Raw genomic sequence first — 23692 nt, 5'->3', positions numbered from 1 at the left:
TGCTCTCTTGGTATTGACTCGGTCCGTTCACTATCCGTTGTTTGTCTTGTCTGTCCTCCCAGCAAGTATTCTAAGCTAGGGACTGCCGTCCAGTTGTCCTCTGTCATGAGGACTTGCGAGGCAAGTAGGCAGGGCCAGGGTTGAGGGTGGAGCGCAGTTGTCACTATCCTCCCCCCTGTGTGTGTGTGTGTGTGTGTGTGTACGTGACCGTTACAATAGCACTGTTGCTATTTCTGCAGATGAGACCAGGCTATTTAGTAGTCTATGAAAGATGTTGAAAGAACTGCAATCTGACTTAAACAAGCCGACAAAGTCTCATCCCAGACAGGTGGCTATTTACCAGCATAGACTCAACTGGGATATATCTTGAAGATATAGCCAGAATGTCACAATCCAATAAAACATGGCAAACTCTATACATTATCAACATTTCCCTTGAAAAGGTGGGGCGTGGTGTAGCTCTCATATGATTCTTAAGGAAGCAAGCTCTGTTGGCTCCTGGTGCATCCTGCAAAACATCCTGCCCCAACTTGTGCCTGGATATACCTGCTTCTATGGGACACACGGAGGAGATTTGGGAACCCAGCTAATCTTGGGAGAATAAGATTGTGGAGATGGTGAGTTGCGCGGTGACTGGAGTGTGTGTCTCCTTGCCCAGGTTAACTGTCCTGCTGCTACTTTCCCATTCCTTGTCTTTCGATTTTGATAAAATATGAGAGAGAATCACAGAGGTGAAACGCAGACTAAGTGACTTGGAGGATGTGACTCGGGTGAGCTAGAATTAAACTGGAATCGTACAACAGCAGGTCAAACTTTTTCAGACTAGAGATGAAGACGCAGAGAACTGCAATATGTGCAATAACATTTGCATTCTGGGTCTACTTGGGCTGGTGCAGGGCACTACTCCAGAAATCTCATATATATATATATATATATATATATATATATATTGGCTCCTATCACTCTGTCTTGTGATTGTTTTGTTTTTGAGCAGACACACAGAGTTCTCTCCAAAACTCTTGCCTGTGGGAGCCCCTGCTAGACTTTTCATTTTTAAATTTTTAAACTATCGAAACAGAGATGTCATATTGCTGGCTACCAGCCAGAAAGCAAGTTTCAAGTATGACCTTTTACCGGACTTTAACTCTGACGTCCAGAAAAATTGTTGTCAGTTAGATTAATATTATTGAATATCACGGCTCTCAACAATATGATTAAATATTCTCTGATTTTCAACTAAAAGGTTATAATCCAGATGTTGTTTTAAAGGAAATGCATCTAAGGGGGAAGAAAATACTGTCACTCAAGCGCACCTGTGTAGGCCATGCCTATCACAAAGTTTTTTCTAATTATGCTAGAGGTATTTCTATTCTAGTCACAAAAATCCTCCCTTTTCAATTCCTGTCACTGAAGTTAGATTTTTCTGGGCGTTATGTTATTCTCCATGCTACTATTAGAAAACAGGACTATTTAACTATAGGACTCTATATTCCTCCTTCTTTCAATGGGGAAATCCTAGATCATATAATGGGTAAAGGTGCTTTATTTCCAGCAGTCCCTTGCATTATCATGGGGGACTATAATGCAGTTCTGGATCCCTTGTGGGATAGTTTATATCCACAGTCCACTCACAATAGGTCCCTATTGCCTTAGGTAGAGGCCAAAGGCTTGGTAGAGGTATTGAGACATTTTCACCCTACAGTACGTTTTCACGATTCTCCTGTTACTCTGCCTCAACTATTTATCCTTCTTGTATTGATTTTGAATTTGCCAGTAGGGGGCTATTGCCATTTATCAGAGCCAGTGATTATTTGCATAGAGGTATTTCAGATAACTCTCCATTATTACAACTACTATCTCAGCCAACGATCCCTCCCACCAGATGGTGGCGTCTGAACCTTCTGTAGTTCGATGTTCTATCACTTGCAAATTGATATCAGCAGGAAATGGTCCACTAATGGACTGAGAATGAGGGTACCTCTAACCCCTTACTTGAATGCGATGCCTTTAAAGTAGTGATGAGGGGGATACTAATCCATGCTACAGCAACTCATAGAACTGAACTGAGGAGTACTCGGACGAGTTTGGCGTAGATCTTTTTGGAGAGGAGCAGGCATTTCTGAGTAACCCGAGTGTAAATCAGAGTAGGTGGCTTGAGGCGCAGTGTCTTTTTCAATTCGATCTGACTGAATATATGCAGATAAATCTTTTAATGTAGCGGCAAACAATCTTTTCTGATGGGGACAAAAATAGTAGAACTTTGGCATACTATGCTAGATCTGAATCTCCTCAAATTGCAGTCGTCAATATTACAAGTCAGGAAACCCTAGTTACAGATCCTTGGGATGTTTGTCGTTAATTTTGTATTACTCTGCCCTATATACTTCTAAAGTCTCTTTTGCGAAGGTCGATATGTCTTGTTTTTTAGCTGGGATTGCCCTTCCATCTTTTTCATGTGAGTATAGTCAAGTTATGGCGGCTCCCATTACTGATGCTGAAATCACATTGATTATTAATTTCATCGCTGCGAGTAAGGCTCCTTGTTTGGATGACTTTTCAACTAAGTAGTATAAGCTTAATACTAAGATCCATTGGGAAAGACTTCAGAAACTTATTGATTATGCTTTTGAACACCAGTCTTTGCCTCCATCTTTTTCAGAAGCAACAAATGTATGATATACCAGCCAGGGAAGCTTTTGGACCAGTGTAGCTCATATAGGCCTATCTTACTTTTAAATTTTGATGCTAAAATTCTAGCAAAAGTCCTGACATTACGCTTTGGGAAGTGATCTTGTTGGTCATGGGGGTTGATCAATCAGATTTCATTCTGAAGAAGACTACTGATATAAACCTAAGGCACTTGTACACTAATCTCCAGGTTAAACATTTCAATTCGGGAATGAGAGTTTTGGCCTGTTTAGATAACAAAAAGGCCTTTGGTTCTGTGGAATGGGAGTTCCTATGGGGGACAGTCACACATATATGTTTCCCCTCAGATTATCTTCGATGGCTGTGGTTATTTTATCAAGCCTTTATGGCCCGAGTGAAAGTCAATATTTATGTTTTGGATCCCTTTCTCCTTGGTAAGAGTACCAGACAAGCATTTCCCTTATTTCCGCTGCCTTTTTCACTATTTATGGAGCCATTGTCCATACTCATCTCTACTATCTCTAAAATAGAAGGAATGGAGATGGTGGGTATCACCAAGATATTATCATTATATGCAGATGACATGTAGGTGTATCTGGCTGACGCAGAAGAATCCCTGAAGGTGATTTTAATTACCGTACATACCTGTAAAAGGGGGAAAATCTAGTCTCTGATGTGGATCCGACGAAGATTTCACTACACTCTAAGTTCCAAGTTGTAGAGAACTTTAAATATTTGGGGATAATCATGCATAGGGATTTTAGCAGTTTTTATCAACTTAATGTGAGGTGGGATGTACTACCCACCCACCTTACATACACCCTCCCCCCCCCCCCCCCAGTTCTCCAGTTGCTGTCCGCTGAAATCACTTTTTGGATGCCTTCAATAAGAAAACAAATATCTTCACCAATAAAACATAACAGTTAAAACAAATTTGCTTAGGCATGTCTTTGGCCTGTCCAATATGGCCTTTCCACTATGGCACTAGTGTTCACCTCCACTGGTACATGCACTGACACTAGCACCTACAGTCAATCTTTTTCTGGCTACCAAGGATTCTGTCTCCATCTCAAAAACCTGGACAATTTCTCTATCACAACTTTCTCAGTGGTTTCCAGGGGTTGCTCCCAGACCCTCTCACCACAAGACAAGTACATCTCAGGTTTAATCCTCTACTCACACTGTGGGAACCTTATTCCGTAAACTCTAGCCAACCTGCTTTGATTTACTGAACGTCCCTTAACAGGCTAGGACCATCGATCTTAACTCTTCTTTATCACCATCGAAAGTCCATTTCACAAACTTTCTCTATATCTTGGGCTTATCAGTGCGTGCCACAGCTGCTGCCCAACATTGATGTGGCCTAGACTACTGCGGTATTCAATTGCTCCCTATAGCAGATACTGGAGATTGTTCAAATGCTCAGGGAAATCTGGGGTCCTGTCTGACCTCTCGTTCCCAACCTTACAGACACAAAGAGCCAGAAAAAAAAACGTATGACTACCAGGAGCCACAAGCTAGACATTTACACACAAGTCACAATTTTTCACCCTATAAGATGCACCTAGGTTTTAGCGGAGAAAAATAAGATCAGAGTTTTTTCCCCTCATTTTTCATTAGCAGAGAAGAAAAGAAAAAAAAATAGATTTTTCATCAGACCCCCAATGCTCATCTGATCTAAGATAGGATCCCCATTCCTCATCAGAACTCCAAATCAGACCCCCAAAATAAGACGCCTAATGCTCAGATCAGACAATACAAATCAGACTCCCAGTGTCAGACCTTCCCGTGCTCAGATCAGACCCCTCGTGCTCAGATCAGACCCCCATGCTCAAATCTGACCCCCCCATACTCAGATTAGAACCTTCATGATCAGACCAGACTCCCATGCTCAGATCAGACCCCTCATGGTCATATCAGACCCCCATTGCTGAAATAAGAACCCCCCATGCTGAGATAAGACCCCCCATGCTGAGATAAGGACCCCCTCATGCTCAGATCCCCCATACTCAGATCAGACCCCCATGCTCAGTACTATAATTTAAAGAAATCGCCTACCTCTCCTGATCAGGTACCAGGCTCCTGATCAGGCACCTGCTACTCTGGTGGAATGTTTTAATTCAGATTAGTCTCTAGCAAGTTTAATAGGAGATAGCAGACACATTGTACCTAGCAATGCTGGCTAGCGAGCAGCCAGTATAGCAACAGAGGATATTCCGAATCAGGAAATATAATAGGAATATTAACAGAATCACTATCTAGGGACTGGCTAATTTTTAACAAGTAATCTTAGTTACTTATTAGAATAAAATAATAATAAAGGTTAAGTTTTAGGATAAGGTATGTGCAGGATAAATAGGTGTAAGGTAGTCCAAGGGACATTAGTATATGAAGTTATAAAAGTAAAACATTGCATCCTGACATCATAGGGAAAACTAAGGTAGTTGTGACTCTGCAGGTCTGACACGGTCTCCACAGTGAGTTTCGGGTTGTCACGATACCAAAATTTTCATTCAATTTCGTACCATGCAAAAAAATAAAAATACCAAAAAAGCTGTGTGCATTCCATATTTTATAGAACGTCCGGGCCATAATAGAACAGTCCTATCCTATTTTGTGGGGGAACAAGGTGACTAAAAATGGTGAATCGCGCGGTTGTGATTTTCTTTCTGTTACGACAGTTCACCGCATAGGAAATATTTTTAAATATTTTAATAGTTCAACTTTTTTGGGCATGGCGATATGTAATATGTTTATTTTTTATTGTTTGTAAATTTTATATGTAAAATTGGGAAAGGGAGCGATTTAAACTTTTAGTATGTTTTTTTACCTTTTTATTTTACTTTTTATTTACTATTAGACCCCTTAGGGGCTATAAACCCTTGTCCTATTCACCCCAATATAGCTTTACTAGGGTAAACAGGACTTCACACTCTCCCTGCTGCCCTGTGCATGGTACACACAGCAGCAGGGAGATTACCATGGCAGCCAGGGCTTCAGTAGCGTCCTGGCTGCCATGATAACAGATCGGAGCCCCAGGATTACACTGCTGGGGCTCTCATCGGAACTTCCACCAATGAAGAGGAGGGGAGGGGACCCTGTGGCTACTGCCACCAATAATACTAATACTTGGGGGGGCTCTGCGCCACCAATGGTTACAATTTATAATACGGGGGGGCGCACTGCGCCACCAATTAATGTAATTAACACATTAATTCAAGTATAGGAGGCAGCAGGTGCTGACTGCGGTATCAGTCGCATCACAGTGGAGAGTGAGGGACTCCCTCCTTCTCCACTGTGCTAGTGAAGAGAACATGCGGCTCGAGAGCCATGGGTTGGCCAACCCTGCTTTACGCTGTCCTCTTCCAAAACCTCTCCACACCGCAAAAGTTGCCATCCCAGCTAATACTTCCTCTTTTACCCTTATTGTCATGGTGGTCTCCCTTTTTCACTCAGGTAATCTTGTTACCAGGGACCATTTCATGTATCTTACCCCTGGTCATTATGGCAACTAGCCCTAACAATGAAGAAATTGCCAACCTAGCTTTCCACAACTTAATTTTGGCTAACAAAGTCTCACCCCATACAGATAGCCCACTACCATCCCAACCCTAAATAGGCCCCACAAACTTTAATAACTTGATTACATGAGCTACAAGATACTGCCAGCTCGCTTCAGACTCACCATACAGAAGTAGTAGAATAAAAAGAACGGTAAACTTTACTAACATTTCCCTTGAAAGGTGGGACATACTTCCTACCTTCTCATCCACTTTACAAGCTGACCAGAGCTGCTTATAGAATAATTCATTAGACTTATTCCATTGAACTGTCTTGAACTTAAAACAATTTCTAAATACAATATGCATGGGAATATCCAGATGACAATTGTGCCTTGTATTCATGCGTCGGTCATTTATTCCTGAGCATTTAATAGCCACCAAGGGTTTTAATAAGCTGAAATTGTCATTGTTCCTCTGTTGCTCAGCTTGTGTCTCATACTTAATACATTACAGTAGGTAGCTCAAATAAACCACTTTGGTTTACTTAAACAGAGAGAGTCATTGTAGAATAGTGTGTAAGGATGATGTCGTTAAATCACATGGATTCAGATACTCATTTCTATATCTTGGTCGGAGAGCAAATGGTGAGTTATGATACCAGTATAAATATAGGAGGAGTGACTGGTGCAGCCTGGAGCTGGAGAATATTCTGCCTGTAATGGATAGGAGCTATCATTTTCTGAAGACTGGGTGCCACCCCTTGTAACACTGCAATCTTTTTGCCTTGTATATAATTTGTGCAGGGTTCATGTACATATCACTTATTGAAATCACAAGAAGACAAACATTTGAAAAAGGAACAACCAGTTTATCTTCTCTTGACTGTACTTTACCATTCACGATGAAGGAGATGTGCACTGGGCCCTTCACAAGGGCATTCGCTGGAGAACTCATTGGTACTTTCATATTTGTCTTTTTCGGCCTGGGTTCTGCACTAAATTGGCAATCAGCACTTCCAACAGTTCTGCAGATTTCCTTCACTTTTGGACTGGGCATAGGAACCCTTGTTCAAACCTTGGGACATGTTAGTGGTGCCCATCTTAATCCAGCTGTGACTGTGGCTTTCCTGATATCATCCCAAATCTCCCTCTTCCGTGCTGTTTGCTATGTTTGTGCCCAGCTGTTGGGAGCGGTTATTGGTGCTGCTTTACTGTATGAGTTCACTCCTGAAGACGTTCGTGGTAGCTTTGGAGTCAACTTGGTAAGTATATCTTCCATGTACTTTATCATTTAGCTATAATAACCTGCCTACACATAGCACGCCCTGCGCAGATGAATGGCAGAAAAAGTCTAAGGCATATTCGTACAATAGAGACTTTTTCCAAGGAGTAGATGCCCACAGAGAGGGCTCTGAGTGCCGCCTCTGGCACCCGTGCATAAAAACTATATTGGACTGTAGTATTCAGGTTAAGTTGCCGTGTTGGCACTTTGCGATAAATATATGGGTTTAGGGTTACAGTTTGGGCACTCAGTCTGTAAAAGGTTCACCATCACTGCTCTAGGGGCATTGAGTGGTATTATATGTGTACATATACACATCTGTAAAGGTGTTCATGGACCAGATACCTACAGAGATCTACCTCTAGAGCAACTTTTATGGATGAGAAATGTATAAACGTACATTTACCCATGAAGCCACTGTCCAAAGAATGAGGACCAGATTATGGTATGCTAGGTAAATGATGTTATATGAGCCTTTGAAAAATGTATAACACTTCTTTAGATGACAGGTTTATAGGACTGCATATTTCTTGCAACTATGGGTCCAGACAGAAAGAACACCAAGTGATCCCCACTAGTAGTGAACATAACATTATATAACACTTACAATTCTTCCAATATACCAAATTACTCGGACACTTAACCAATAATATAATATTTATTAATTATAGAACTTATATCCATATTAGTAAAAGCAACTGAAACAATGTAAGACTGAGGAGGGAGGTAAAGTCCACATTAAATGGACATTGATATTACCATACAGGTATTAAATAAGTTCCATTATTGTAAACAGAATTCTACATGGCCCCCAAAAAAGCCTATGTTATACAATCTGCATAATGCTATGTCATCCAGATTGGGTCAAAATGGAAATACATGGAATTATTGGGAAATTGTGTCTTCAGATCAACTCTGAAGTCTAGTTAACAACATAATAGAGCAATTTCACCATATAGTGTATAGTACAATTCTCCAGCATAAAATAGTGGTAAAATTTAATTTTCGGTAGTAAACCTGTGGGATAAAACACTGCCTGCTGACAAACGTATTTTTAGCCTAGTTAATAAACTGAGCTTGTGTTCCTTTAATGATAAGCATCTGGAGTTTGGAAATAATATAACTTCACATGATAAGCTTCAAAACTAGAAATAATAAAAAGCTTTATTATAAAAGATGGAAAAGAAACATTGCCAGGAGCCAGTCTGAGTATTTCACTGTGTTGTAAGACAACACAATAAAATCTACAGAGGCTGAAAGACCATGGTTAAATGGTGGAAATAATCCTGAAATACAGAAAAAACAAGTATCGTAATAAATTTCTGTGTACATAGAGATTCATTCATAGCAAGCTTGGCGTCAGACATAGTCCATAATGCAGCCAAGAGCTGTGCGTCTGTAGTTCTTCCCAATGAAAGAAGTGTTAACTTCTTGCTTTGCTAACAGCAGTGCGGTTTTTAGGCAAACTGCATGTCCATTAACAAACAGCAACGAAAAGGTACTGTGCTTATTTCATCAGCAATCAGTGTGGACCAGGGGTGGGACACAAATTTTAACAGGTTCCCTACTCAACGGCGGACACTCGGCGTCATGACACATGTGTACATATACATACACCATATATAAGCAACACACATACACATAAATACACCATATACATGGTACACATACAGAAATACACTATATATACACAATATACACACATACCCCCCAACTAAGGAGCTTAACTATCAGCAAAGCAATGGAAGTGAACATTTCCAGCTGCCTTGCTGCCGCCAGAGCACCGGATAGGGACTCAGCCGGTAACACGTTCTCCGATACAGTTGTAATTTTAACAACTGGATCTGGAGAACTGGAGGGAACTGGCTGAATCCCGTGCCTTGTGTGGACCTCCTGGCAACATGGACAAGAACCTACAGCTCAGCCATGTGCTGGCTATTATGTGTCGGTGCACAATTTTCCTGGTGCTAAGTACCAACAAATGGACGCTCCTCCATGTATCAATAAATTAAACAATGACATTATTGAATCAATGATAAGAAATGTAAAAAAAATACACAAAAGCAGCAAAAAGTTAGAAAAACAATTAAAATGCTGCAGAAACTGCAGTCAGGTACTGATTCTCGACCCATGATAGGGTCAAGGACCCTCATATGCACCTAATTCCAAATGGAATCCAAATGTGGATACCCCAGTCTAATACAATGAGCAAACACAAATGCGAGCATATACCAACATAAATCTTTTAACTTTACAAATGTATCAATGATACGTAATGTTTGCATCAGAAGCAAAGACAATCCTAAAATAGGCACCCTAATGTTGGGTTACATTAATTAATACCTACTTATTAAATTAATTAATACATGTATTTATCTGTCTCTATTAAGTATATGTTGGGAGAACGTTCTGATAATACGCTCATGTGCCAACAGAATTAGCTGAATATATGCCAAATGAGTCAAAAGAGTACAATTTGGCTGTATTATGTTTTGTATACATTTTATTGAGAAGGGCAATTGATTACCATTTCAGTATAAAGAGATTCAGCATAGATCATATACACTACAGCATAGCATAAAGCTTTTTTAAGGTACTGTAAGATAATGGAAGAAACATTTAACTATTGTGGGGACTCGCTCTGGTAGACAGGATTAGTGGACGCAGTATAGAGGCAACAACAAGTTCTTTGGATCAAACAGTGACAGAACAAACAGTCATATTCAAACAAAAAGTCACCTTGCGGTGTTGGTGGTAATTCACACCATGCGACAATTCTGCCTCAAAGAGTCCTTGCTGATAGCAGCACCAACCTGTTTTTATGCCAAACAGGTAGAAAACCTTCATCCAGACACAAGGCTCCCAAATCCTAACACAGAGACCTGGTTTCTGAGCCCAGCTGCCTATTTAAGGACCGCCAGGTGCTTCCAAAACCCGGACCGGCATTTAAAATCCGGTCTGGTATTTGACCACACCTGGCTGTAAATCAGCCCAGCAGCACATGCTGGGAAGGAAAATACCTGTTTTCCTAGACCAAACCTCTCCCTGTGTCACACTATCTATACTACCCAAAATTACAGTATGAAATAGTTTCTAGGGGCAAGGTACGCTCGAGAAATAGACCAATATACACATTGAAAATCCATCACAGAAAATGTGATTTAAATAGGTGGTCATACATAACATTTTTAGAGAGATTTTACCATACTTGCACGTGCCCGGCGCTTTTGTTTGATGGCACAAATCAGAGTCATAGAGGTATTTTCACATGTCCTAGTTTAAGTTCACTTTCCTGCTGTGTTTTTTTTTTATAATAAAAAATTGAGTGAATGGCTTTTTTTTTTAATTGTCCAATCCTGTCGCAGTAAGGGTCCATTACACCCAGCTGGCACCCCAATAGAACTGCCTATTCTTGTCCGCAATTGTCCGAAAGATCGGGGACGCGCTCTGGAAACACTGTGTGCTGTCCGCATCCATTCCTGCCACATATAGAATGAATGGGTCCGCACCCATTCCGCAATTTGCGGAACAGATGCGGACCCATTCTAGGGAAGTGTGAATGGACCCTTAGAGATAAAATGTTTGTTGGGTTCAATTCTTGTAATTCAGCTGGGGTCTGAATAAATTCAAGTCAAAAGTGCCTAAGGGTACTTTCACACTTGCGGAAGAGGAAGGACGGATCCAGCATTCCGGTATTTTTAATTTCGGCACTAATACATTCCTATGTAAAAAAAAATCGGATCTGGAATTCCGGCAAGTGTTCCGGATTTTTGGCCGGAGATAAAACCGTAGCATGCTGCAGTATTATCTCCTTCCTGATCAGTCAAAAAGACTGAACTGAAGACATCCTGATGCTTTCCATTCAGAATGCATCGGGATAAAACTGATCAGTTCTTTTTTGGTATAGAGCCCCTAGGACGGAACTCTATGCCGGAAAAGAAAAACGCTAGTGTGAAAGTACCCTTAGTATCCTAAGTTGGAGATTCCCTTCTATGATGTCCTTATGACAGGGTTATCAAGTTGGGATACCAACTTTAAATAAATTCAGCACTCATATCAAAGGACAAATACAGATGTACATTTGCAAGAAAAATGCAAGCTAATCCTTTAAAATTACTGTATTTTTCACCCTATAAGACGCACCTGCCCATAAGATGCAGGTTTTTGAGGAGGAAAATAAGAAAAAAAATATGTTGAACCAAATGGTGTGCTTTTTGGGTTTTGAACTAATGGTGGTCTGTGGATGACACTATTATGGGGGATCTGTGGAGGACACTGTTATGGAGGGTATCTGTGGATGACTCTGTTATGGGGGATCTGTGGAAGACACTGTTATGGAGGGCATCTGTGGATGACTCTGTTATGGGGGCATCTGTGGATTACACTGTTATGGGGGATCTGTGGATAACACTGTTATGGAGGGGGGATCTGTGGATGGCACAGTTATGAGGGCTCTGTGGATGGCACTGTTATGGGGAGGGGGATCTGTGAATGACACTGTTATGGGTAGGGGAATCTTTGGATGACACTGGTATGGGGAGGGGGATCTGTGGATGACACTGTTATGGGGGGGGGGGATCTGTGGATGACACTATATAGCATCTTATGCTATATGTGTCATCCACAGATCCCCCCCCATGACAGTGTCCCCCAATACACCGGGCCCCACCGCTCACAGCAGTATACATATCTAAACAGTAGTCCTTAACCTCGAGTAACTTTAACTTTAAAGCAGCGCTATCTTGTTTACTACTTACAATCAAGCTCCGGTAACAGTAAGAGCGGGTGGCAGCATAACGTCACTCACTCATGTCACGCGCCTGCTCTGCCTGCTTCGTTTATAAAGTGGGAGGAGCAGGGGTGTGTGATGTGAGTTAGTGACATTACGCTGCTGCCCGCTCGGCCTGTTACCGGAGCTTGATTGTAAGTAGTAAACAGGATAGAGCTGCTTTAAAGTTAAAGTTACTAGAGGTTAAGGATTACTGCTTAGATATGTATACTGCTGTGAGCGGCGGGGCCTGGTGTAAGAGTACAGTGACTGCACCGGACCCCGCTGCAAGTTGCCGGCCTCCAGCCCCTCCTCCCTCCCCGCTGATACATCGCTGCGCTGTGCAGCATCGCAGCCGGAGATGTATCAGCGTTAGCGATGTAAAAATGGCAGCATTCGCCCCATAAGACGCACTTATGGCAGCATCCCCCCCACTTTTGGATACCTGAATTTCTGCATTGATTACTAATAAAATGTGATCTGAAACTGCAAATATAGACAAACATGACATAACTAAACTAATAACAGTCAAATAGTTACACCATTTATGTATTTTATTGACCACATTGAATAAATATCCAGAGTGCACAGAGAAAAAGAAACTAAATCTATGGCTTGTCCAATGTTAAGGATAATGGATGTGGAACAACTGTGCTAACTAACAGGTTTGACTTTCGGATATTCCTCCTTGCCGCAAGCCTGGGAGGAGCAGAGGATGTGAGTGGTAGTGGATCTGGCTGCAGTAATTCTTCACAGTGGCAAACACCAATGCTCCACAAGGTCACTTCCCTTCTTCCCTGGAGGCACACCCTAATGTTGGAGCCCTACCTGATGGTAGTCTGCTGCCAGTGGTGTGAGTGTTGTATGGGTGTAGGGGGTGTAGGGGGTGTAGGTGGTGTAGGTGCAGTGTGAATGGTGCTGGAGTCAGTAGCCAGAATAACTGTAGAAAATAAACAAGTCTTTACTAAAGTGCAGAATGGTTGTAATACATCCAACAATATCAAGGCAGAGTTACAAGGCAAGTCACAGTGCAGTCTCTTCCCAAACACCCGTGGCATTGTGATCCTAGCCACTATCTCAATATCTGCTCCTCCTTCCCTCAAAAATTATCTACTTCAAAGGAATGATGTTTCTCTCAGAGAAATAGTAATTTTCCTTGCCTCCAACTTCCCACAGGCTAGGCCTCTGCTTCTCTCTCAAGCAAAGCTCAGAACAAACTAGCATCTGCCCTGAATGACAGGCAGAGCTAAACTAAAATGATTGATGCAATACTAACTAGAAATCTCCTCCCTCACATGTGAAAGCTAGTTCCCTCTGCTGATTCAGGGCAAACTTAAGTAAACAGTGCCACCCATAGAAAGCTTCTGGGAATACAAAGCAAAATAGAAAGCATTAATCATTTTTGCATTGTACCAAATTAACACTTTGAAGGCTCCCAGTTCTAGGGTACTTCATAACTTTAACATCTGCATAGGGACCCTGACCACTGCAGAGGACCCACTAGGCCACTACCTCTTGGAATAGTCACGGTGTAGCTGGCAGCTGACCCACAACGGTCATAGAGAAGGGATCTGTCAGGAATCATCCTGTTATGTCTGTTTAGTTCAGACTGTTTTGCCCTTAAGTTTTCCCTCAGTTAAGATGGTGGATTGTGTCTCAGCTGGGTGCCATCTTACTTCCTGTTTCATATATAAACCTCTTAAGCCTGTTACTCATTGCTTGAGTTTTGTGTTTTAGCTTCTGCTTGTGCAGCCCTCTCGTCTGGAACTTGCTCTCTGGTTTGTTCTTTCTCCTTGCGGTTTACCCTGCTACTCCTGGATACCTCGCGACCGCTCACTGGGTTTATCCTGACCTCTCGTTTGGATTCCTGCCTTCATCTGCATTCCTGCTACCTTCTGTTCAAGACTCCGGTGCCTCCTGTGTTTAGGCCTCGTACTTGCCATTGGATTCCAGCAGTATTCCACTAGTATCGTGACAGAATACTCAAGCCTAAAATGGAGTCCGCCGGAACTGGGAGTTCAGAGGTTTGCATTAAGCAACTGCAAACTGCTATGGCTAATATGCACACCGAGATGCAGACTTAAAAAAATATAATATGACGCCTTTGAAGGACAGACTTCTCACAACAACCAAATTTATGGACAAGCGATTCAAGAGCTACGTGGTACCGTGCAGACATTATCTGACCGGATAGTCCACTTGGAGAATTGAGTTTCTGTACCACCCACTACAGTGTCTGCAATGACCCCTAAGTTGCCACCATTCAGATTTGGTGGAGACTGAGACAAATTCCAGGGATTCCTCAATCAATGTAGGCTATACTTTGATGCAAATTCAACTCAGTTTCCTACTGATAGATCTAAAGTCTTATGTATTATTATGCTGCTGACACATAAAGCTATTGCCTGGGCTAGTCCGTTGATTGAAACTCAAGACACCCGGCTAAATCACTTAGAGGACTTTATCGATGCTTTATCGATGCTTTTATTAACCATTGCATTCGAATCGATACCCAACTGCCTGAACAACGACAAGAGAAATGGGCTACCTTGAATTATGATACTAAGCAGCCCCCCTCCTTTCCTGTCTCCATTTCCAAGGAACCACAAGGAAAGATTTACAGAGAATAAGGAAGTGAGCCTGTGCAAGTAGATTCCATACTAAGACGTGAAAGTGTTGCTGGAAGGGAGCACAGGCTCTGGGAAAGTCTATGCCTTTACTGTGAAAAGTCTGACCACTTCCTTATCTACTGCCCTAGCTGTCCACGGAGGTTGGTGGCAATCATCCATGCAATCATCCATTTCAGGTCATCAGTGGCCCCTCATATAAAGAAAGAGAATAAAGACTCCCATTGCTTACTTTCCATTAAGTTTTTGATTAACTCTCAGTGGATATCCACCTCTGCTATGGTAAACTCCGGGGCTAGTGACATTTCATGGACCTTTCGTTTGCTCAAAGGCATGGGGTTAAATTTCAGAAAAAACTCACCCGTGGTAATGGAGACCATGGATGGATCTCCACTGAGCTCAGGGCCAGTGGATCAAGAGACGGAATCACTTGAAATCATTAAAACACCCCATCACCTTGAAGTCCTATCGTTTCTATTGATCTCTTCTCTACATTTCCCTGTTATTCTACGCCTACCCTTGTTGCAAGCACAGAACCCTGTTATCAACTGGGAAACCAAAGAAATAAGCTTCTCAGTGGAGAATGTTCTTTGAACAGCTCAGTAAATCTGGCTCAAGATAATAAGGTAATAGAGTTACCCTCTGTATATAAGGAATTTGCGGACATTTGCGATAAACAAAATGCTGACAGGCTTATCCCACACCGACCCTACGATTGTCCAATTGAATTGCTTCATGGTGCATATATACCTTTTGGAAACATCTACCCTTTGGCAGGCCCTGAACTAAAAGGACTTCATAGAAGAAAATCAGGCTAAGTGGCTTATCCGCCCATCTTCATCACCGGCGGTGGCTCCTATATTCTTTGTTAAGAAGAAGGACGGTTCTCTAAGACCTTGCATTGATTACTTAACAAAATTACCATCAAAAACAGTTATCCTCTACCATTGATCCCAGAGCTTTTGGAGAGAGTTCAACATGCAAACATTTTTACCAAGTTAGACCTGCGAGGCGCCTATAACCTGGTCCATATCAGATCTGGAGATGAATGGAAGACGGCTTTTAGGTCATGTTACGGACATTTTGAATATCTTGTTATGCCTTTTGGTCTTTGCAATGCCCCGGCCACTTTTCAACACCTCATCAATGATATCTTCAGAGATCTTCTGGACCAGTTTGTAGTTATCTATTTGGACGATATCTTGATCTTCTCCAACTCTATGGAAGAACATCAGAGACATGTGAGACTCATTTTGGAACGTCTAAGAGTCAACTTTACATTAAGATTGAAAAATTAGAATTTCACCAGACTGAGATCCAATTCCTTGACTATAACATTTCACCTCATGGTCTACACATTGACTCTAGCAAGATTAAAGCAATAGTAGACTCGCCTACTCCCAGGAGCATAAAAGATGTTCAGCATTTCATAGGTTTTGACAATTTTTATAGACGCTTCACTAAGAATTTCTCAGAGATAATTACTCCTATTACACAGTTGACTAAGAAAAAAATGTTTTTGCCTGGTCTCCTCAAGCACAGGAATCCTTTTGTATCCTAAAGTCCAAGTTCACTACAGCCCCTGTATTAGTTCACCCTGACCAAGAACTCACCTTCATTGTGGAAGTAGATGCTTCAGACTGTGCTATAGGGGCTATTCTGTCTCAGAGAACAGGAGACAAGGGTTTATTGCATCCGTGTGCTTTTTTTCTCCCAATGTTTATCCCCTGCTGAGAAGAATTATGATGTGGGGAATAAAGAACTGTTAGCTATCATTGCAGCTTTTAAGGATTGAAGACATCATCTTTAAGGAATCTCACAGCAAATAATAGTTCTGACTGATCACCGTAATAAGGAATTCGTTAGATCTGCCAAATGTTTATCTCCTCGCCAAGCTCTTTGGAGTCTCTTCCTCAATCAATTCAACTTTGTAATCTCTTACAGGCCCGGTTCCTATAACGACAATGCAGATGATCTATCTAGAATCTTTTCAAATGATTCCACTTCTACGATTCCGCTCAAGATTATTGTTCCGAAGTCTAATTTTGTAGGAGTAATCCATAATAAAGACTTGCTTGAAGAGATAAAAAAAGCCTATGACACTAACTCCTTGCTGTCTCAACCACCTGATGTGCATTTAATGCTTAAGAAAAAGGTGTGGACCCATGGGCAGCAGCTATATATACCCGAAACAATAAGACTGAAAATTCTAAAGTTAGTCCATGATTCTAGAAGACACAGGAATTTTTATCCCATATCTTTTTGTGGCCCAATTATCAACAGGATGTAAGGAAATATGTTGTGTCATGTGACGTTTGTGCTAGATGCAAGACTCCACGTTCTTCACCCATGGGTTTATTACAGCCTTTGTCGGTCTCCGCTCGTCCCTGGGGTTCTATTCCCATGGACTTTATCATAAATCTACCTATCTAAAAGGGGAAAAAATACAATTCTGGTAGTAGTTGACCGGCTCACCAATGCTGCACATTTCATTCCATGTACCAGCCCACCTTCTGCCAAAAATACAGCTGTAGTTGTAGTTCAGAATGTGTTCCATTTTAATGGAGTTCCTGATGAAGTTATCTCGGATCGAGGGGTGCAGTTTACATCAAAATTTTGGCTTTGTTTTTGCACAGCACTTAAAATTGATATTAATCTATGAACCTCCTTTCACTCACAATCTAATGGACAAACTGAACGCACAAATCAGAGTCTGGAAAAGTATCTTCAATGCTATATCTGTCATTTATAAGATGATTGGGTCGATCTGCTTCCTGTGGCTAAGTTCTCTAACAATAACTCCTAAAATGCCTCCATCAAGCAAACTTCTTTCTTTGCAAATTTGGGGTATCATCCAAATATTCTTCCCAAATTCCCTGCTGTTTCACCTATTACAGCAGTCGCGGAAAGGATCTCTGCATTACAGCAAAATTTAAAGCTAATAAAAGGAACATTAGAGAGGGCTCAAGAAAATTACAATAGGACGGCAGATAAATTTCGTAGACCAGCACCAATCTTTAAAATAGGGGATAAAGTATGGCTTTACACTAGAAATGTGAAACTTAAGGTTCCTTCACCAAAACTAAGACAGAAGTTTGTTGGGCCTTATAAGATTATCGGGATAACTAGTCCATTAGCTGTTCGGCTCAAGGTCCCACGATCTATGAAGATTCATCCTGTTTTTCATGTGTCTCTACTAAAGCCTGCCGTGCCCAACCCTTTTCCAGAACGTGTCCCTCCTCCTCCCAATGCGGTGGAGATACTGTAGATGGGCAAGAACAGTTTGTTGTAGAGAAAATCTTGGACTACAGAATTTTCAGGAACCATTTACAATACCTCATTAAGTGGTAGGATTATGGGTCTGAAGAGAATTCATGGGGACCGGTGAGTAATATAAATGCTTACCAACTGATCAAATAGTTTCATTAAAGACATCCTAGGAGACCAAGCCAGGTCTCGTCCAGAGGCCGCTGTTGAGGTGAGAGTAATGTCAGGAATCATCCTGTTATGTCTGTTTAGTCCAGATTGTCTTGTCCCCTTTTATTTTTCAGTTAATATGGTGGATTGTGTCTCAGCTGGGTGCCATCTTACTTTCTGTTTCATATATAAACCTCTCAAGTATGTTACGCATTGCTTGAGTATTGTGTTTTAGCTCCTGCTTGTGCAGTCCTCTCACCTTGAACTTGTTCTCTGGTTTGTTCCTTCTCCTTGTGGTTTACCCTGCTACTCCTGGACACCTGCCGACCGCTCGCTGGGTTTCCCCCTGACCTCTCGTCTGGATCCCTGCCTTCATCTGCATTCCTGCTACCTCCTGTTCAAGACTCCTGTGTCTCCTGTGTTTAGGCCTTGTCCCTGCCATTAGATTCCAGCAGTATTCCACTAGTATCGTGACAGGATAAGACAATACTCACTGTCAGGAAACAGTCCGAGGTCAGGACAGGCAGAGTATGTGCGTGAAACAAATCAGAGGGTGGAGTGTTGGCAGCTGAGGGTCTATGCAATAAAGATGAAGTGGTCAGAACAGGCAGTATAGGATCAGAGACGGTAAACATGCAAAGTTCAGTGCATGAGCAGTCAGACATAAACAAGTGCACCTTTATTATGACTAGCGAGATTAGACTAACTAAAGTTCAGATGCCTTAAATACACTTAAGTGGCCATAAATACACATAAGTGACCAGACACAGACTGAAGCCAATTTAGGCATGTGCATGTTGACACTCACGCGCCCTAAGGACTGGGTAGGGGGCCATGGCAGTATAGACTATATAGGAGGGGGGGCAATTCCATCCCCCAATAATGCGTGCATGGAACAGTAGAAGCCTTTGGAAAGAGCTCCTTATACTCATACTGCATTTACAGCATGCAGTATGGAGGATGGATCATTTGATGGAACAAATGCCTCCAATACAGTCATTACCACCATTTGCGCCTGATTACGTACCACCTCAAGGATCCTGTGGATGAGGGGTGCTAGAGATTTTAAGAAAGCCTGCTCCATACCCTGTAGAGCGCTCTTCTCAAGGTACTCCAGCACCCGCTCATTGATTCATGCCCTGAAGGAGGAAGTACATTGTGCTTCCTTTGAGACTGAGGACAATGAACATAGTCTGCAGTTGATGGAGTCCATTGTGGTGTTTAATTTATCTGGAACCTCAGGACGGTCCATCGGAGTGGCCTCTACTTCAAATTCAGCCCCTTCCTCCACCTCCTCCTCCACCATCTGTTGGTCCTGGGTTTCCTCCATCGAATTGCCACTAGACTTGTTTTGGTAAAACATTAAGAAAAATTTAATTTATTCACAAAGCAATGATGACCATGCAGTGGGCCAGAGGACCACTGTAAAAGCCTTAATATAATAAAAATACTTCATTTACTGTTATATGCAAAGTAAATCCAAGACCAGAATATGTTGTTTTGTTAATGTGGACAGTTCAGTGGCAAGAGACCCCAGTTTTGTCGATCATCACTCTGCAGTGGGAACTGCAGTACCTATTGTAAATGACATTGCCCCAGATGGACTTTTTGGGAATTTGACTGGATATCATAGAAGCAGAAACTCAGATTCAGCTGTATTGCAATTTGCTGGCCCATATTCAGCCTTCAACAGATTAAGCATGTACTCTAGAGAGACTGTGTTTACTTTCGCCAGCAAAATCAATAGTACACAACACAGGATTTGTAGTCCCTATAACAGTCTCATCATTGCTTTACACCCAACACTTGCACCGCTGTCACCTACATATGGCCTTGCACTACAAGGGAGCCCTGCCTTGCACTTCTAAACCCCATAAGATCAAGGGCAGCCCACCTTACACCAGCCAGGAACCACAATGCCATGGTCTGCCCCAAAGGAAAGAAAGTGCCCCTCCATTCAATGTTGAAGAGCCAGGGAGCATAGCATTGAGGACAACCCCTGTCAACAAATACAACTTATGTCAGTGCCATAACTACCACTCCCATTCTCCTCTTAGCTACTTCTCAACGGGTCACTGCTTCAGGTCACCACTTCATATACACTGCCGTACATTGGCACTATTTTACGCACCAAAGGGGCCATTAGTGCTACCATAATGTCACCTTTAAGCCATGTGCACGTTCATACATGATTGCGGCATCTGAGTGTATAATTAACAATAATAAAAATAAAATATAAAAACAAACGCTGCTGATGAAACTGAGCCAAACGGATCCGTCCTGGCACACAATGTAAGTCAATGGGGACACATCCATTTTTACTGCTCTCGGTGCAATAAAGTGATGTTATGACGCAGGAAGCATCACTTCTCAGGAAGGTTTTTCTCCTTTCATGATGTACCCATTATTAATGTCTGTTAGATGGGTGCATTTCTGTCTAATGACATTTATTCTATGGGGTCCGTCTGACCTTGAAAATGGCAAAAATAGAACATGTTCTATTTTTTTGATGGACAGTATTCACTGGCCGTTAAAATAATGGTCATGTGAATAGCCTTATAGATTGCAATAGTTCTGAAAATGACCGCGTGACAGCGGTTTTTACTGTCGTGTGAACATAGGCTTAAGCTAAAGAAATGTTCGGTGATGCAAGGCAATTAACCAAACCACACAAGTAAATCAACTAAGTAATAGTTGGAAAAGAGGCTTTCTGTTTTAGAATGGGCAAGTCAGAATCCTGACCTTAACCCTATTGAGGTGTTGTGGCATGCCCCAAAGAGGGTAGTACATGCAGGGCATCGCAGAGATATTAATGAACTGAGACACATTTGCAGAGCAGAATGGTCTAAAATCCCTCCTCAGATTTATGTGATTCTTATTTGTAGCTACTGGAAAAGATGATTGCTGCCAAAGGGTTTCTACAAGCTATTAAATTCATTTACTTTATCTACCTGCACAGTACAGTAGATCTTCATTCAATGTGCTTAATAAAAGACATGAGCTGTACAGCTATTTGTTATTAGTATAGATTGCACTACATTTTATTATTATTAAAGTTTCCAAAGTACTCACGTGCTTTATTTTGCAACCGTACAAAGATATGTAAAATGGATATATTAAGCAAGAGTGTCTTACATCAGCATACATTCTTCAAAGAATAACACGTAAGATACAAGACATTTGCAAATTAGGGAGTATTAGCTGCCTTCTTAGAGCACGGAAATACTGTATCAGAGAGATTTTGATTTGTATAAAAAATTTGATGGCAGAAATTTTTAGATTGTACAGGGTGGCCCATGGAAAAGTAGCCGGCCTCAAATATCTCCAAATCAAACTGCCTAATAGTAAAGGAACTGGCAGGATGGCCTTGGCTGCTAGGAACCCAGGTTATGTCTGTGGATTAAGGTGACAGAAAATACGTGTAAGTTTGCAAGTAACAGACCTAACCAGATGTTGAAAGGAAAGCAGAACAGATAATAAAACAAACCAGCCCGGTACAGAAATAGCCAAATATAGCAGATGAGGGGTAATCAGTAGACCAAATAAAGGTCCAAACCTGGAGAGTACAGATATAGCAAAATCAGTAGAGTAGAGGTAAATCAGTAGACCTAACCAAGCAGAGGTTAAACTAGTAGCTATAGAGTTCAGTATTACAAATACAATAGTTCCCCCCTACAGTCCACATTATTGAGCGAGCAGGTTTCAGGAAATAGGTCACTTTCGGGTCTTAATACAAAAAGAAACGGTGAAGCTCACCACCATAGCATTATCCGTTGGTGGACAATGTTTCTGTCCAACTCAAATCTTCAGTTAATCACTTTCTGTAGCTGAAAGCAATTTCTTTTTTGGCTTTGTCGTTCGCCTTAAATAAGTCACGTCATAAAGAAGTACATTCAGCATGTGGAAAAATTGTGCAAGATAAATATACTCACATGGGTCAAATTTCTCCAAGCTTTGTATAATATTATCTCTTTAAAGGCTATGTACACCATTGGGGGCAATTTTTATGATTCCATTTTACTCATTTTGGGCTAAAATCATTTTTTTGGAATATGTGTACCTACCGTTATATCAGTGCCTGGTTTAAATTCCTAGCCTGCACATCTGATTGAAAGCTGAGCCAGAGCCTTAAATGGTTCAATGTCCTAAGTATCTTACAGCTTGACTACTCAGAATAGTAATCTCACTGGTCACCCTCAGGACTGAAGCTACAACTACAGGATGGAAAGGCAGTCACTGCTGAATCACAGTAACATAAGATTAGGTCAGAAGATTGAGAGATCCTGGTTAAAATTAAGTGTAAAGTGACATGGCGATGCTCTGTGCCCCCTGCCATCTTGGGCAAGCATGGGCTCCATTTCACTCACCTAGCTTCTGTCTGTGGCTGCTAGGTCTGTTTCTGTGTGAGCATTAGTGTCTATTTATTGAACCTCATTGCAAGGATTAATTCCCCGTTTTCTTTGTGTTTAGCTGTTTGACTAATGAGCTCATCAGCTCCCCTATATATGCTGGTCTGTTTGTTCCACCCCTTACCTGAACAATCCTTAACTTCCTTTTGGTTTCACTTGCTTGCTATGCCCTGCAAAGAGCTACAATCCAGTTGTCTGACAATGTAACAACTTCTCCCTGTTTCCTGACTCTTCTACCTGACCTGATCCATGCTTGCTCACTGTATTTACCCTGATCCACCTGCCCTGACCCCAGGACTGTTTCACAGATTCACATGTACTCTACCTGCCCTGATTTATGTCCGTTTTCTGACTACATGTATTGCCTGATCCTTCTGTGCTTTACACTGGTGTCTCTGACCCCAACGGGTCAACAGCCAACCACACCAAGACTATTTCAAGAGTTATCAGGATGGTGAAAATCAGGAGTCTGACAGGATAATGCCCTCAGGCCTAGTTGGTTGTCACAGTGGGTTCACACTCACTGCCCGTAACATAAAGGTATTTAGAATAGTAAAAAGAGGGTTATGGAGTGAGGTTTTAAGTTTGTGTATAGCAAATTGTATAGCAATTGTATCTATGTATGCACAGTCATAGAAGAAAAGCTGTAAGTCACCGATAAGACCACCTCCTTTTATTCAAAGCTCAGAATGAGCAGGAATTTAAATATATAAAATACACATTTTATTCATTCTTCCCCCCGATATATCAAACTGTTCAGCTCCTCCTGCTCTGTAACATGCTACCTTCAACTCACACTCAAATTATGTTTCCTCAAGGTCTCCTAATATGAATATACACTGTGGCTATCTAAAATCAGGAGTTTATTGGAAAATTAATGGAAGACTCTATGAAAAACAGATACTTTCTATTGTACCTTGTGCATGGCCTAAAGAGTTGGTCAGTGATGTCTTCAGTGTTCTTTGAACCTTTAGGTTTATTACTTTATCTTTGACTCCACAGACAGCGTACAGGAACACTCTGTGCAAAACTGACATA

The 23692-nt window shown here is 41.6% G+C and overlaps 1 protein-coding gene across 1 annotated transcript in view; it reads left to right on the top strand.

Annotated features, from left to right (window-relative positions):
- Positions 1-6978: 6978 nt before the first annotated feature.
- LOC122931321 (aquaporin-2-like) overlaps positions 6979-23692 on the top strand; it is an 87115-nt gene continuing 70401 nt past the window's right edge. The window contains exon 1 of the mRNA XM_044285386.1: positions 6979-7413. Within this exon, the coding sequence (XP_044141321.1) occupies positions 7054-7413 (360 nt within the window). The 5' untranslated portion in view covers positions 6979-7053. The remainder of the gene's footprint in view (positions 7414-23692) is intronic.

This window comes from Bufo gargarizans, chromosome 3 (assembly GCF_014858855.1).
Source record: "Bufo gargarizans isolate SCDJY-AF-19 chromosome 3, ASM1485885v1, whole genome shotgun sequence".
NCBI lineage: Eukaryota > Metazoa > Chordata > Amphibia > Anura > Bufonidae > Bufo > Bufo gargarizans.
This window is presented reverse-complemented; position numbering and strand designations above follow the sequence as displayed.